At 42.3% G+C, this 17,544-nt stretch overlaps 1 protein-coding gene across 1 annotated transcript in view; it reads left to right on the top strand.

The window, feature by feature from the left end:
- Positions 1-8,480, top strand: part of LOC121538422 (tetraspanin-17-like) — a 54,906-nt gene extending 46,426 nt beyond the window's left edge. The window contains exons 7-8 of the mRNA XM_045212272.1: positions 5,325-5,441; positions 7,577-8,480. Of these exons, the coding sequence (XP_045068207.1) occupies positions 5,325-5,441; positions 7,577-7,642 (183 nt within the window). The 3' untranslated portion in view covers positions 7,643-8,480. The remainder of the gene's footprint in view (positions 1-5,324; positions 5,442-7,576) is intronic.
- Positions 8,481-17,544: the final 9,064 nt, after the last annotated feature.

The raw sequence follows: 17,544 nt of genomic DNA, 5'->3' as shown, positions 1-17,544 counted from the left end.
CCACAGTAGACACACACAGCTTCATCCACAGTAGACACAGCTTCATCCACAGTAGACACACACACAGCTTCATCCACAGTAGACACACAGCTTAATCCACAGTACACACACACACAGTTTCATCCACGGTAGACACACATACAGCTTCATCCACAGTACACACACAGCTTCATCCACAGTAGACACACAGCTTCATCCACAGTAGACACACACAGCTTCATCCACAGTAGACACACACACAGCTTCATCCAGAGTAGACACACAGCTTCATCCACAGTAGACACACACAGCCTCATCCACAGTAGACACACACAGCTTCATCCACAGTAGACACACACAGCTTCATCCACAGTAGACACACAGCTTCATCCACAGTAGACACACAGCTTCATCCACAGTAGACACACACAGCTTCATCCACAGTAGACACACATCTTCATCCATAGTAGACACACACAGCTTCATCCACAGTAGACACACAGCTTCATCCACAGTAGACACACAGCTTCATCCACAGTAGACACACAGCTTCATCCACAGTATACATACACAGCTTCATCCACAGTAGACACACAGCTTCATCCACTGTAGACACACAGCTTCATCCACAGTAGACACACACACAGCTTCATCCACAGTAGACACACATCTTCATCCACAGTAGACACACAGCTTCATCCACAGTAGACACACATCTTCATCCATAGTAGACACACACAGCTTCATCCACAGTAGACATTTTACATTTAAAAAAAAACATTTTTAGTCATTTAGCAGACGCTCTTATCCAGAGCGACTTACAGGAGCAATTAGGGTTAAGTGCCTTGCTCAAGGGCACATCAACAGATTTTTCACCTAGTCGGCTCGGGGATTAGAACCAGCGACCTTTCGGTTACTGGCACAACGCTCTTACCCACTAAGCTACCTGCCGCCTAGACACACACACACACACAGCTTCATCCACAGTAGACACACAGCTTCATCCACAGTAGACACACAGCTTCATCCACAGTAGACACACACACACAGCTTCATCCACAGTAGACACACACACACAGCTTAATCCACAGTAGACACACACACAGCTTCATCCACAGTAGACACACACAGCTTCATCCACAGTAGACACACACACAGCTTCATCCACAGTAGACACACACACACACACACACACACAGCTTCATCCACAGTATATAAACATAGAGATTATACACGGTGTCTGTGTTTCAGATGGCACCATATTCACTGTATAGGGCACTACTTTTAACCAGGGCCATAGAGGTGCTATGAGATTAAACCACTATATACTGTATTTAGTGGTATACAGTAGCTATACAGGTAGCTTAGTGGTTAAGAGCGTTGTGCCAGTAACCGAAAGGTCGCTGGTTCTAATCCCTGAGCCGACTAGGTGAAAAATCTGTCGATGTGCCCTTGAGCAAGGCACTTAACCCTAATTGCTCCTGTAAGTCGCTCTGGATAAGAGCGTCTGCTAAATGACTAAAAATGTAAATGTATATAGACTAGTTCTGTGACGGTAGTTGAATCGCCATGTCAGTCTAAGTAACATAACAAAACATCCCTATCAAAAAACCCATCAGTTTACTTTAGACGTCTGTAGCTTCCGAACGGTTTGACCTACACACTAGTATGACCGCTCTATGTAAAGGGAAGACTCTCACCAACACTGTGGTGTTCTCCACCCCTCTTCACCCCACAGATGTCACGGGACTCGTTTCAAATAGGTTTTGTTAAGAAGCATATCCATGTAAACAAGTGTACTAACAGAATTGTGACGTCCCATTTTACACAGGGCCTTGTAGGCCTAAGACAGCAGGAACATACATTTAAACAAAATGGCCGCATACCAAAAATACATGGAAAGGGAAAGAAAAGGAGAAACCAGTAATGAAATGTGATGCAATAGTGAAATTGCACATTTCTTTTGAGTCTGATAGCCTATGCGTTAAGTAGTGTCGATATGAAAATGTGACAATATTCTCCAATCTGACATTTCTTAATTTGTATGCTAATATTGAGAGGTTATAATAACGTGAATAGTAATGAAAGGCTACTGATATTAAAGAAGTGTAATGATAATAGTGAAGTTGCAGAGAAAAACCACCTGTTTCTTTTGAGTCTGATATGCACCAATCCCCTCCTCCCCCCTCTGATATTCCCCCCTTCCCCCTCTGATATGCACCAATCCCCTCCTCCCTCTGATATGCACCAATCCCCTCCTCCCCCTCTGATATTCCCCCCTCCCCTCTGATATGCACCAATCCCCTCCTCCCTCTGATATGCACCAATCCCCTCCTCCCTCCTCTGATATGCACCAATCCCCTCCTCCCCTCTGATATGCACCAATCCCCTCCTCCCCCCTCTGATATTCCCCTCCTCCCCCTCTGATATGCACCAATCCCCTCCTCCCCCCTCCTGTATTCCCCTCCTCCCCCTCTGATATGCACCAATCCCCTCCTCCCCCTCTGATATTCCCCTCCTCCCCCTCTGATATGCACCAATCCCCTCCTCCCCCCTCTGATATTCCCCTCCTCCCCCTCTGATATGCACCAATCCCCTCCTCCCCCTCTGATATTCCCCTCCTCCCCCTCTGATATGCACCAATCCTCCTCCCCCTCCTGTATTCCCCTCCTCCCCCTCTGATATGCACCAATCCCCGCCTCCCCCCTCTGATATTCCCCTCCTCCCCCTCTGATATGCACCAATCCCCTCCTCACCCCTCTGATATTCCCCTCCTCCCCCTCTGATATGCACCAATCCCCTCCTCCCCCCTCTGATATGCACCAATCCCCTCCTCCCTCCTCTGATATGCACCAATCCCCTCCTCCCTCCTCTGATATGCACCAATCCCCTCCTCCCTCCTCTGATATGCACCAATCCCCTCCTCCCTCCTCTGATATGCACCAATCCCCTCCTCCCTCCTCTGATATGCACCAATCCCCTCCTCCCTCCTCTGATATGCACCAATCCCCTCCTCCCTCCTCTGATATGCACCAATCCCCTCCTCCCTCCTCTGATATGCAGACCATCACAGCCCTAATAGAGACATGCTTCTCTGATGACTTCTATGAAGTGTACATTTGGCATAAAGTTAATACTACAATATGTATGCCAGAGGGGACACAGTGAATTCGTCCTAAATGACACCCTATTCCCTTTATAGTGCACTTATTTTAACTACAGTCGTGAGCAAAAGTTTTGAGAATGACACAAATAGTAATTTTCACAAAGTCTGCTGCCTTAGTTTTGATGATGGCAATATGCATATACTCCAGAATGTCATAAAGAGTGATCAGATGAATTGCAATGAATTGCAAAGTCCCTCTTTGCCATGAAAATGAACTTAATCCCCCCCCAAAAAACATTTCCACTGCATTTCAGCCCTGCCACAAAAGGACCAGCTGCCATCATGTCAGTGATTCTCTCGTTAACACAGGTGAGAGTGTTGACGAAGGACAAGGCTGGAGATCACTCTGTCATGCTGATTGAGTTAGAATAACAGACTGGAAGCTTTAAAAGGAGGGTGGTGCTTGAAATCATTGTTCTTCCTCTGTTAACCATGGTTACCTGCAAGGAAACACGTGCCGTCATCATTGCTTTGCACAAAAAGGGCTTCACAGGCAAGGATATTGCTGCTAGTAAGATTGCACCTAAATCAACCATTTATCGGATCATCAAGAACTTCAAGGAGAGAGGTTCAATTGTTGTGAAGAAGGCATCAGGGTGCCCAAGAAAGTCCAGCAAACGCCAGGACCGTCTCCTAAAGTTGATTCAGCTGCGGGATCGGGGCACCACCAGTGCAGAGCTTGCTCAGGAATGGCAGCAGGCAGGTGTGAGTGCATCTGCACGCACAGTGAGGCGAATACTTTTGGAGGATGGCCTGGTGTCAAGAAGGGCAGCAAAGAAGCCACTTATCTCCAGGAAAAACATCAGGGACAGACTGATATTCTGCAAAAGGTACAGGGATTGGACTGCTGAGGACTGGGGTAAAGTCATTTTCTCTGATGAATGTGGTCCTCTGTAGTTCAATTGGTAGAGCATGGCGCTTGTAACGCCAGGGTAGTGGGTTCGATCCCCAGGACCACCCATACATAAAAATGTATGCGCACATGACTGTAAGTCGCTTTGGATAAAATGGCATATTATTATAATATTATAATCCCCTTTCCGATTGTTTGGGGCATCCGGAAAACGCCTTGCTTGTCCGGAGAAGACAAGGTGAGCGCTACCATCAGTCCTGTGTCATGCCAACAGTAAAGTATCCTGAGACCATTCATGTGTGGGGTTGCTTCTCAGCCAAGGGAGTGGGCTCACTCACATTTTTGCCTAAGAACACAGCCATGAATAAAGAATGGTACCAACACATCCTCCGAGAGCAACTTCTCCCAACCATCCAAAAACAGTTTGGTGAAGACCAATACCTTTTCCAGCATGATGGAGCACCTTGCCATAAGGCAAAAGTGATAACTAAGTGGCTCGGGGAACAAAACATCGACATTTTGGGTCCATGGTCAGGAAACTCCCCAGACCTTAATCCCATTGAGAACTTGTGGTCGATCCTCAAGAGGCGGGTGGACAAACAAAAACCCACAAATTCTGACAAACTCCAAGCATTGATTATGGAAGAATGGGCTGCCATCAGTCAGGATGTGGCCCAGAAGTTAATTGACAGCATGCCAGGGCGGTTTGCAGAGGTCTTGGAAAAGAAGGGTCAACACTGCAAATATTGACTCTTTGCATAAACTTTAATGTAATTCTCAATAAAAGCCTTTGACACTTATGGAATGCTTGTAATTATACTTCAGTATACCATAGTAACATCTGACAAAAATATCTCATAACACTGAAGCAGCGAACTTTGTGAAGACCAATACTTCTTGTCATTCTCAAAACTTTTGACCACGACTGTATAGGGTGCCATTTTGGAATCATCTAGCATTTGTTTATCCTTCATGTTCTGTGAGTCATAATCCAATGGCCATTGGTCTGGTTTGGTTTGGTCTGGTTTGGTCTGGTTTGGTCTGGTCTGGTCTGGTTTGGTTTGGTTTGGTCTGGTCTGGTTTGGTTTGGTTTGGTTTGGTTTGGTCTGGTCTGGTTTGGTCTGGTTTGGTCTGGTCTGGTCTGGTTTGGTCTGGTTTGGTTTGGTCTGGTCTGCTCTGGTTTGGTCTGGTCTGGTCTGGTCTGGTCTGGTCTGGTTTGGTCTGGTTTGGTCTGGTTTGGCTAACTCAATGTTAAAAAGGTTTTTCTCCAAACTGTTGGTTGGGGGAAACACTGTATTAAAACGTGTCTCCTATTTCCCCTCCCAGGAGTTGGACCAGCAAAAGTTCATCTACACCAAGGGTTGTGTGGGCCAGTTCGAGAGGTGGCTTCAGGACAACCTGATCATTGTAGCTGGGGTCTTTGTGGGCATTGCACTTTTACAGGTAAGGAGGACTCCCAGAGACATTATTTCACAAATGTATATTTAAAGAGTCAGCTTTTGTGTGAATCAGATAAATAATGTCTGCATTTACAGTCACCATCATGGCTGGAAGTCGGGATTTCCGTTAACCGGTAATTACCGGCTTTTGGACATTTTCTTTTTTCTTATCCGATAAATAAAACTGTTGCCGGCCAAAATGACAGAGAGAAAAAAAATCCTACTGCAAAATAATGCTTTTTATTAATTGATGGAAATACCAGTCGATGGAAATACATTTGACCATCATGCTTATCGGTCTATAGGTTCATTTGCATAATTTAGTGGAATTAAATTGGCCTGTGTGTATTTTCGTTAGTCATTATGTGTCTTATTTATCCAACACAACTATTACATACAGAAGAGCCTATTTGGAGCAAGATTTCTTACAACGGGGAAGCTTACAATTTATCCTACCATTTCTACTGTTGTGCGTGCCAGTTATGATTTTCATTTGTGTATTTTCAGGGAACAGTTTCATTTCAATAAAGTTTTTGTTCCTCAAAATCATTGTCACGCGGTTAATCAAAAAAAATCTGCATTAAAATTAGAAAATTAGAAAAGTTAAAAGTCAACTAATGTGAGATCACCAGTCTCTGCCATATGAACACATTGATACACCGTGATCCATTGGCGGCTGAAGAAATGAGCGCTTGGAACTCACAGCCTATAGGCCAATGCAGCAGTAGGACTATAACTACCATTGCTCTTTCACACCGAGGATTGGTGATTATCGAGGGGATTGTTGGAAAGATTTTTCAAATAGCTTACTGTGAGGAACTATAGATTTTAATATATTATCATATGCAACGGATGTTAAAAAAACCTGATTTCCTACATTTCCGAGCAGCAGACCAGTTACGTCTATGCATGCTCAGGTGCGCGTGATCCCTCAACATTATCAGGACAGAGAAACCAGACACATGCTCATTGCTTACATGGAGCACTCCAAACAAAACACAAAGAACACATTTACTAATCTTGTTAATCTTGTAAATTAACCAAAACGTGTTTCTCACAAAGTGTAGCAGGTTGTGAACTCTGCAAACAATGTTTCCACTCTGAGAATGAGAACGGTAAATGACTGTGATTTAATACATGCGTTAACAGAAATTAATGTAACCACGTGACGGGGATAAACGGTACATTTAAAACTGGTGACATATGTACTGTGGAATTGATCAAAAACAATTTAAAAGGGCAAACAATTTACACAATGAAACAATGAATGCGCAAAAGAATTGGCGGGAGAGAGCTGAGCCATTCTGGAGACGTGTCATATCTTTGCCACACTCCTCAATAACCAGCTAGGCCTATTGCCATGCACGCTGCTCAAATAAGCATAGGCCTACGAGCTTGTGATTTGAAACAATCCACAGCTATTTTTTTAAAAGAAGGTAATGATCCTCCATTTTTCTGGTGAAGTATTTTGAATGATTTTATTTTATTTATGTATACAGGAGTAATTATATAATTTTGGCACATTTTATTTCCATTGACTTCACTATTGGACCCACCGCTTATGCCATTTCTCTTCTGTTCTATTGGTTTTCATATCAACTTTCTTTCGTTGTCCAGAAGCCAAAGGCACAATCCTAGTCATGTTTGCAACCCCATCCTAGATGTTGCATCTTTAGATCCCCCCCCCCCCCTCTTTCTAAGTTTCTAACAGAGATTGTCATCTCTGTCACATATGGAACAACTATCAGGTGCAGTTTAAAATTGTGTTTTCCCGCGAATTGTATTTTGGCAGATGTTTGAAAAAGACTTTTTTTTTTTGGCTGCTTCATTACATGAGTTGCATGTTCTGTCATTCTGAGCACCCTGGTGGACGCCCTAATCGGTTATGCACCCACTGCATATGGGTCCGGTCAATTTCTCAAATGGCCGTTAAATTAAAATCTTCCCGGTCACGTTGTCCCGCCGCGACGGAAACCCTGCTCGGAGTGTGTAATTATTTTGAATTATTATTACTTCCTTTTCATTGTGTGTCACTCTTAAATCAGAGAACCCTTCGATGCTTTGAATTTCAGTTAGCTACGTGCCAGAGTCTGGCAGAGACTGAATGTTACCTAACCTGTGATGTCATTTCCTGTTTAGATATTTGGGATCTGCCTGGCTCAGAACCTGGTGAGTGACGTCAACGGCGTGAAGGCCAACTGGTGACGCCAGGACCCTGGGGTAGGGGGGGTACTCTGACCTTTGACCCCCAACATCCAGCTCACCTCCCGCTGAACCGCGTAGAGGCTGAGAGGTGAAAACACAAACAGCTGTTTACCTCTGGTTCTGCCGGGCTCGGGAGCCACCTCACAAAACATTGTTTACTGTCCCAAACACACACACACACACACACACACACACACACACACACACACACACACACACACACACACACACACACACACACACACACACACACACACGCTGGGCTGGGGACTTACACATGGACATACAGGGGACTCCTGTGGATGTCTAGCTAAGCTGATCTGACATTGTTGTTTACAGTTTTGATTCCACAGGGTGTATTTACCTGCTCCAGGAAGATGCACCCATTGGCCGGGGAGATCAATAGAAAAACATATAAACAGATAGAGATATCTATATCACCTGGTGTCACCTCAACGCTACAACCGCTAGGATTTCAAACACCCCTTCAGAAAGGGCTGGTTGTTAGATACCTACTATCCCACTTTTACAGTATTTATGGTAGATGCTATATAGATATATATTAAAAGAAGTATATATGCTATACTCCTGTCTGACCTACTGCCTGGCTGACAGGATGGCATTTTTTCTGTTATTCTATGACCACTGAAAGAAATAAAGTTAATGTTAAAGCAAAGTAAGGAAATGGGAGTATTCCATTTCACATTCAGAAAATTCAGGTTAGCAGAGCCTTGCTACGGATGCATGTCTTTAACCGCCTGTTTTTAAACAGCATGTTCGAACATACAGTACCAGTCAAAAGTTTGGACACACCTACTCATTCCAGGGGTTTTCTTAATTTGTACTAATTTCTACATTGTAGAATAATTATGAAGACATCAAAACTATGAAATAACACATATGGAATCATGTAGTAACCAAAAAAGTGTTAAACAAATCAAAGTAGCCACCCTTTGCCTTGATGACAGCTTTGCACACACTTGGCATTCTCCCAACCAGCTTCACCTGGAATGCTTTTCCAACAGTCTTGAAGGAGTGCCCACATTTGCTGAGCAATTGTTGGCTGCTTTTCCTTCACTCTGCCGTCCGACTCATCCCAAACCATCTCAATTTGGTTGAGGTCGGGGGATTGTGGGGGCCAGGAAGGGTCAACACTGCATCTGATGCAGCACTCCATCACTCTCCTTCTTGGTAAAATAGCCCATACACCGCCTGGAGGTGTGTTCGGTCATTGTCCTGTTGAAAAACAAATGATAGTCCCACTAAGCCCAAACCAGATGGGATGGTGTATCGCTGTGGTAGCCATGCTGGTTGTGTGCCTTGCATTCTAAATAAATCCCAGACAGTGTCACCAGCAAAGCACCCCCATACCATAACACCTCCTCCTCCATGCTTTACGGTGGAAACTACACATGCGGAGATCATCCGTTCACCCACACCGCGTCTCACAAAGACACCGCGGTTGGAACCAAAAATCTCCAATTTGGACCCCAGACCAAAGGACAAATCTCCACCGGTCTAATGTCCATTGCTCGTGTTTCTTGGCCCAAGCTGGTCTCTTCTTCTAATTGGTGTCCTTTAGTAGTGGTTTCTTTGCAGCAATTTGACCATGAAGGCCTGATTCACGCAGTCTCCTCTGAACAGTTGATGTTGAGATGTTTCTGTTACTTGAACTCTGTGAAGCATTAATTTGTGCTGCAATTTCTAAGGCTGGTAACTCTATTGAACTTATCCTCTGCTTCAGAGGTAACTCTGGGTCTTCCATTCCTGTGGCGGTCCTCATGAGAGCCAGTTTCATCATAGCACTTGGTTTTTGCGACTGCACTTGAAGAACTTGGACTGTCGTTTCTCTTTGCTTATTTGAGCTGTTCTTGGCATTTTATGGACTTGGTCTTTTACCAAATAAGGCTATCTTCTGTATACCCCCCCTACCTTGACACAACACAACTGATTGGCTCAAACCCATTAAGAAGGAAAGAAATTCCACAAATTAACTTTTAACAAGGCACACCTGTTAATTGAAATGCATTCCAGGTGACTACCTCATGAAGCTGGTTGAGAGAATACCAAGTGTGTGCAAAGCTGTCATCAAGGCAAAGGGTGGCTATTTGAAGAATGTCAAATATAAAATATATTTCGATTTGTTAAACACTTTTTTGGGTACTACATGATTCCATATGTGTTATTTCGTAGATTTGATTTCTTCAGTATTATTCTACAATGTAAAAAATAGTAAAAATAAAGAAAAACAATTGAATGAGTAGGTGTGCCCAAACTTTTTACTGGTGGTGTGTATATACAGTTGAAGTCGGAAGTTTACATACACCTTAGCCAAATACATTTAAACTAAGTTTTTCACAATTCCTGACATTTAATCCTAGTAAAAATTCCCCGTCTTAGGTCAGTTAGGATCACCACTTTATTTTAATAATGTGAAATGTCAGAATAATAGTAGAGAGAATGATTTATTTCAGATTTTATTTCTTTCATCACATTCCCAGTGGGTCAGAAGTTTACATACACTCAATTAGTATTTGGTAGCATTGCCTTTAAATTGTTTAACTTGGGTCAAACATTTCGGGGAGCCTTCCGCAAGTTTCCCACAATAAGTTGGGTGAATTTTGGCCCATTCCTCCTGTCAGAGCTGGTGTAACTGAGTCAGGTTTGTAGGCCTCCTTGCTTGCACACGCTTTTTCAGTTCTGCCCACAAATGTTCTATAGGATTGAGGTCAGGGCTTTGTAATGGCCACTCCAATACCTTGACTTTGTTGTCCTTAAGCCATTTTGGCACAACTTTGGAAGTATGCTTGGGGTCATTGTCCATTTGGAAGACCCATTTGCGACAAAGCTTTAACTTCCTGACTGATGTCTTGAGATGTTGCTTCAATATATCTACATCATTTTCCTTCCTCATGATGCCATCTATTTTGTGAAGTGCACCAGTCCCTCCTGCAGCAAAGCACCCCCACAGCATGATGCTGCCACCCCCGTGCTTCACGTTTGGGATGGTGTTCTTCGGCTTGCAAGCCACCACCTTTTTCCTCCAAACATAACGATGGTCATTATGGGCAAACAGTTTTATTTTTGTTTCATCAGACCAGAGGACATTTCTCCAAAAAGTACGATCTTTGTCCCCACGTGCAGTTGCAAACCATAGTCTGGCTTTTTTATGGCGGTTTTGGAGCAGTGGCTTCTTTCTTGCTGAGCGGCCTTTCAGGTTATGTCGATATAGGACTCGTTTTACTGTGGATATAGATACTTGTGTACCTGTTTCCTCCAGCATCTTCACAAGGTCCTTTGCTGCTGATCTGGGATTGATTTGCACTTTTCGCGTCTCCTTCCTGACCGGTATGAAGGCAGCGTGGTCCCATGGTGTTTATACTTGTGTACTATTGTTTGTACAGATGAACGTGGTCCCTTCAGGCGTTTGGAAATTGCTCCCAAGGATGAACCAGACGTGGTCGTCTACAAATTATTTTCGGAGGTCTTGGCTGATTTCTTTTGATTTTCCCATGATGTCAAGCAAAGAGGCACTGAGTTTGAAGGTAGGCCTTGAAATACATCCACAGGTACACCTCCAATTGACTCAAATGATGTCAATTAGCCTATCAGAAGCTTCTAAAGCCATGACATCATTTTCTGGAATTTTCCAAGCTGTTTAAAGGCACAGTCAATTTAGTGTATGTAAACTTCTGACCCACGGGAATTGTGATGCAGGGAATTATAAGTGAAATAATTTGTCTGTAAGCAATTGTTGGAAAAATTACTTGTGTCATGCACAAAGTAGATTTCCTAACCGACTTGCTAAAACTATAATTTGTTAACAAGAAATTTGTGGAGTGGTTGAAAAACGAGTTTTAATGACTCCAACCTAAATGTATGTAAACCTTCGACTTCAACTCTATCTATATATATATATATGTATATGTATGAATTTATTTTCAGTCTGTCTGTCAATGTTTTGAGTTTAATCAAACAGCCAGACAGACAGACAGATGGAGAGATGACGTTTCTCTCCCAGGGGATAGTAGGCTTGCGGCCTTTTACTTGATCTAAACTTTAACCTTATACTGATGTTAAATATACGTTATACTGACGTTGAATCTCCGTTTTACTGACGTTAAATCTCCATTATACTGACGTTGAATCTCCGTTATACTGACGTTGAATCTCCGTTATACTGACGTTGAATCTCCGTTATACTGACGTTGAATCTCCGTTATACTGACGTTGAATCTCCGTTATGCTGACGTTGAATCTCCATTGTACTGACGTTGAATCTCCGTTATACTGACGTTGAATCTCCGTTATACTGACGTTGAATCTCCGTTATGCTGACGTTGAATCTCCGTTATACTGACGTTGAATCTCCGTTATACTGACGTTGAATCTCCGTTATACTGACGTTGAATCTCCGTTATACTGACGTTGAATCTCCGTTGTACTGACGTTGAATCTCCGTTATGCTGACGTTGAATCTCCGTTATACTGACGTTGAATCTCCGTTATACTGACGTTGGTTTGATGCGTTTATTCTGTCTCTTCTGTTCTCTCCTTTTGGAAGCTTGTATTTCATTACGCCCCTGTTGTTATCCTTGTCGGTCTGATCTGTTTTATTGAGATTTTTACTTTTCTCTTTTACTTTTCACCCCTTATTTTTTTCTACTAGTGTTTGTTGTCTGTCTGTCTTTCTTAGTTGGACTGGTTTTTAACTTGTTTTGTATTGAATAACAAATACTTGTTCATATCTTTATACATAAATTGTAACACATTTTTTTCAATATAACATGAATGCTGCTTTATCATTTTAACTTCTTATAGGATTGATATTAGTATTTAGTGTTTCCGGTAAATTTTCCCATGTTTTCCAGAACTCCTGGTTGTAGGATTCCGTATTTCCTGTTTATTCCTTCCTGATTGTGGGAATCTTCCAACTGGGATTTCTGGAAATCTGGGAATTTTGGGAAAGTTAACAGAATTTTTAAAAACCCTATTTGCACAGTATCTTATCAGTGACCAGGTCTAAAGCTTACATGGTGAAATGAAAACGAATGCCATATTATTATTATTCTGATCTTTATTATAACAGATAAAGTGGGGGTTGTGTCATATTAGTGATTTTTATTTGCTCATTACATTTTCAATACAGAGTTTACACTGTGAGTTCCAGTACATTTTCAGTACATTATCAGATTTGTAGCAAAGTATATGGTTTGAATTGAATGAATTATATTTAATAGGGATTTTGAGTTTTTTTAAATTATGTCTGGCGTGAAGACATTCCCTGCAGCTTCCGTCTGCTTCCCAGTAGCCTCCCAAAAATGACCCTCTTGTTGTGGTAGCGTTCGGAAGTGGTCAGGGTCCCCCCAAGCTACACCCTACCAAGGTCTCGCTCTTCCTTTAGTATGAACAGGGCCAATGTGTTAGGAGCTGCAGTGTAACTCCTCTTGGAGATCCTCCCTGGTTGGTTGATGTTGTAATAACAGGCTTGATTCTGTATCATTTACTTCCCTGCTTGTCAAGAGAATTCCATGTCCCACTCTTATATGCTGCGGTTCAGCAGCGTGGGCCCTTGGGTGTTTTTAAGGAACGCTCTACTGTCGTTCCTCAAATAGCCTCGAACGATGGTTGGCCTCAATATGAGAGTATAGCCTTGATAATGACGAACAGACTATAGCTAATGTCTATTTCTGGACCAGCCAGTTCCTCGATGGTTGGCCTGAATATGACAACCACCAGTTAGTGTGGCAGGCCATGTTTTTATGCTGACAAAATGAAAAATTACATTGACATCAGAACAGGATATTTGTTTTAAAGGTTCAATGCAGCCGTTTTTTATCGATATCAAATCATTTCTGGGTAACAATTAAATACCTTACTGTGATTGTTTTCAATTAAAATTGTCAAAAATATATACAAATTGCTTCTTAGCAAAGAGCAATTTTGCTAGGACTGTCTGGGAGTGGAGTGGAGAGGGGGCAACTGAAAACTAGCTGTTATTGGCAGAGAGGTTTGGAACTCTTTCTTATTGGTCACCAGACAGGCCAAAACTCCATCCCACCAAAACAGGCTGAAATTTCAGGCGGTCTTTTCAAACAGTGCTTACACTAAAAGGGCATTATAATTTGAACAATTTCACAGTATTATTCCAACCTCATGTTGTGGAATATAAAACACTGGGAAATCACTGTTTTGACTGTACTGGGCCTTTAATACCATTTGAAATTATGCTTTCATTTTTTTGGGTTTACCTGTCATAGGTTGCTGAATTTGTTTTGCTTTGTCCTTTTGATCATGATGATGGCCTTGCAACATGATACCTTGTGATGTTTCATATTTTCTCATAGGATGTGTCCCAAAATTACGTGATTTATGACTCGTGTAGGCCAGCTCTGGTTCAACCGATTGATTCTTTGGACCAATCAGAACGGTTTGAATGAAGTTGTCGGGGAGGAAGCAAATCCAGACTCTTGGTGGATAAGAAACCTGGGCATTACATCTGGCTGGAGCCATGTGGATGGGTAGAAACTGGCTGGAGCCATGTGGATGGGTAGAAACTACAGTGCCTTCAGAAAGTATTCAGACCCCTTGACTTTTTCCACATTTTGTTACGTTACAGGCTTATTCTAAAATGGATTTAAAAAATATTCCCCCCCCCCCCCTCAATCTACACACAATACCCCATAATGACAAAGCAAAAAACAGCTTTTTATACATTTTTGCAAATGTATTACATAAGTATTCAGAACCTTTACTTGAAGCACCTTTGGCAGCGATTACAGCCTCGAGTCTTCTTGGGTGTGACGCTTCAAGCTTGGCACACCTATATTTGGGGAGTTTCTCCCATTCCTCTCTGCAGATCCTCTCAAGCTCTGTCAGGTTGGATGGGGAGCGTCGCTGCACAGCTATTTTCAGGTCTCTTCAGAGATGTTAGATCGGGTTCAAGTCCAGGCTCTGGCTGGGCCACTCAAGGACATTCAGAGACTTGTCCCGAAGCAACTCCTGCCTTGTCTTGGCTCTGGAGGAGGTTTTCATCAATGATCTCTCTGTACTTTGCTCCATTCATCTTTGCCTCGATCCTGACTAGTCTCCAAGTCCTTGCCGCTGAAAAACATCCCCACAGAATGATGCTGCCACCACCATGCTTCACTGTAGGGATGGTGCCAGGTTTCCTCCAGACGTGACGCTTGGCATTCAGGCCAAATAGTTCAATCTTGGTTTCATCAGACCAGAAAATCTTTTTTCTCATGGTCTGAGAGTCTTTAGGTGCCTTTTGACAAACTCCAAGCAGGCTGTCATGTGCCTTTTACTGAGGAGTGGCTTCCGTCTGGCCACTCTACCGTAAAGGCCTGATTGGTGGAATGCTGCAGAGATGGTTGTCCTTCTGGAAGGTTGTACCATCTCCACAGAGGAACTCTGGAGCTCTGTCAGAGAGACCAACTGGTTCTTGGTCACCTCCCTGACCAAGGCCCTTCTCCCCTGATTGCTCAGTTTGGCCGGGCGGCCAGCTCTAGGAAGAGTCTTGGTGGTTCCAAACTTCTTCCATTTAAGAATGATGGAGGCCGTTGTGTTTTTGGGGACCTTCAATGCTGCAGACATTTTTTGGTACCCTTCCCCAGATCTGTGCCTCGACACAATCCTGTCTCGGAGCTCTACGGACAATTCCTTTGACCTCATGGCTTGGTTTTTGCTCTGACATGCACTGTCAACTGTGAGACCTTATATAGACAGGTGTGCTTTTCCAAATCATGTCCATTCAATTGAATTTACCACAGGTGGACTCCAATCAAGTTGTAGAAACAGCTCAAGGATGATCAATGGAAACAGGATGCACCTGAGCTCAATTTCGAGTCTCATAGCAAAGGGTCTGAATACTTATATAAGGTATTTCTGTTATTTCTTTTTAATACATTTGCAAAAATGTCTAAACCTGTTTTTTGCTTTGTCATTATGGGGTATTGTGTGTAGATTGCTGAGAAAAATAAAATATTTAATCCATTTTAGAATAAGGCTGTAACGTAACAAAATGTGGAAAAAGTCAAGGGGTCTGAACAGTTTCCAAAGGCACTGTATATAGTAGCTCTGGTCAAAAGTAGTGCACTATATAGGGAGTAGGATGCTATTTCGGACACACCCTTCTCTCCCTAAGAGAGATTACATCATTCCCGAGGGGGAGGAGCCTCCTGCATATCATGAATGTATACCTATGGATGAATCTCAATTGTATTTCCTTGATTCCGCCTTTATTCTGTCCGTGCCTCCTTCTCCAGTCAAAACGCATTGAAGGAGGAGTTCCAAGGGGAGGATTGAGATTCACCCTGTCTGTTACCATCGGTTACTAAGACCTGTTCCAATGCATGTTATCCTACCACGCCATCTCTACCCTTTTGCAGTGCCATGAACGCACGTCTGATGTGAACCCAAGAAATGTGAATCGAAAAAACAAAGATGATCTGTTATTATTTTAGACAATAGATTGAATACAAAGTTGAGCATTATTTCATATTTTGTACGTGAAATCAAAGAGTTACATTCCATTTTCAGGTGTTTGATTTACTTCCTTTCTTTCCTGTGTTACTTCCTGTGTATTTGCGTTGTCATCTCCAACCACTTCATCTCAGGAAAAAAAAGAATCTGCAACATTTTGGTGTTTTTCCACATTTTGTTATGACACACCACTTCGTGAATGATTGGTAGATTTCAAGACCTGAGTGAGGTTGGTAGGCCTAGCCAAGTTCCTGCTGTCAGCTACGGTCTTCTTCTCATAGATAATACTGATCTATTATAGATATACAACATTGTCTCCGTGTTTTAGGTCCACATCCGACATCCGATTTCTAGAACATACTGGGCTGCTGTCTGGTGTTTTCACAGAACATGACTGAATTCTTTCTCCTGTTTTTGTAAAAATAAAAGTATGTCTGTGGTTTCTTACTGCTGTCTTTAACTGACCTGTGTGTAGGATTTATTTTAGATTTGTTTTCTTAATCTCGAAGCCTTTTAAATATATTTTTCTTTAACGTTCCCCTCCATAGCTTGAACATTTCCGGAGTCTACCTCATCTTAGAGAGATGTCCTTTTTAAAGCTAGTGGTTGGATTTGTTCCATCGCCTGTCAGAAAGACACTGAGAGGTGCAGATAATCTCTTTAACTGTTTGTTAACACCTATAAGAGTGTCATGACAGAAAGCCAGTAGGTCCTTAAACTTACAACTTACAAGTGTCATAGGTTTATTTGTACTTTCTGAGGACGTAGCATAGTTTCAATTCCGATAAAAAGTTACAGTATGCTGATAAGGTTCATAGGTCAAATGTTTTGAAAAGTTTGTCTTGAACTTGAAATGGCATTGTAATATCTATCACCACAGTGACAGTACCATGCCTATCATAGCCATTACCTTTAAGACTACCCATGCATGTCATACCCATTCCCTTTAAGATGATTCAAAATGAGTTTTCCTGTATCTTGCTCTTCTCCTTATGTTGAAAATGTAACATTCTTATTGTAGCATTCGTGTGTTTTTTTATGGGAGAAATGCTGAAGATGCTATTTGTCTTCATTTCTTGAATTCCATTTTATCATCAATGCTGGAATGTAAAAAAGAAAAGATAGAAGTCCTTACATGTTTTTTTTGTTTTTTTTAGCAATGTTTTGATTTTCGACACGTTAACATCTTAAAGGGTAGTATTGTAAAGAAATGCTGAATATGAGTAACATGACTTTGATTGTGGGGCATGGTCTCTTACGCTTTTACAAATATATCTTTTTCAAATGAAATAAAAAGGATTTATGAAAAACATCAGGAAGTCTCCATTGCAAGTTTGGATACGTCAACATAAAATGATGTCTGTCTGTCTGTCTGTTTATTTATTGGTTTGGAGAGAGAAAGGTGGTCTTGACCA

Source organism: Coregonus clupeaformis, unplaced genomic scaffold, assembly GCF_020615455.1.
Source record: "Coregonus clupeaformis isolate EN_2021a unplaced genomic scaffold, ASM2061545v1 scaf0004, whole genome shotgun sequence".
In the NCBI taxonomy this organism is placed as follows: domain Eukaryota; kingdom Metazoa; phylum Chordata; class Actinopteri; order Salmoniformes; family Salmonidae; genus Coregonus; species Coregonus clupeaformis.
The sequence above is the reverse complement of the archived record's forward strand: the minus strand, read 5'-3'. Positions and strand labels throughout refer to the sequence as shown.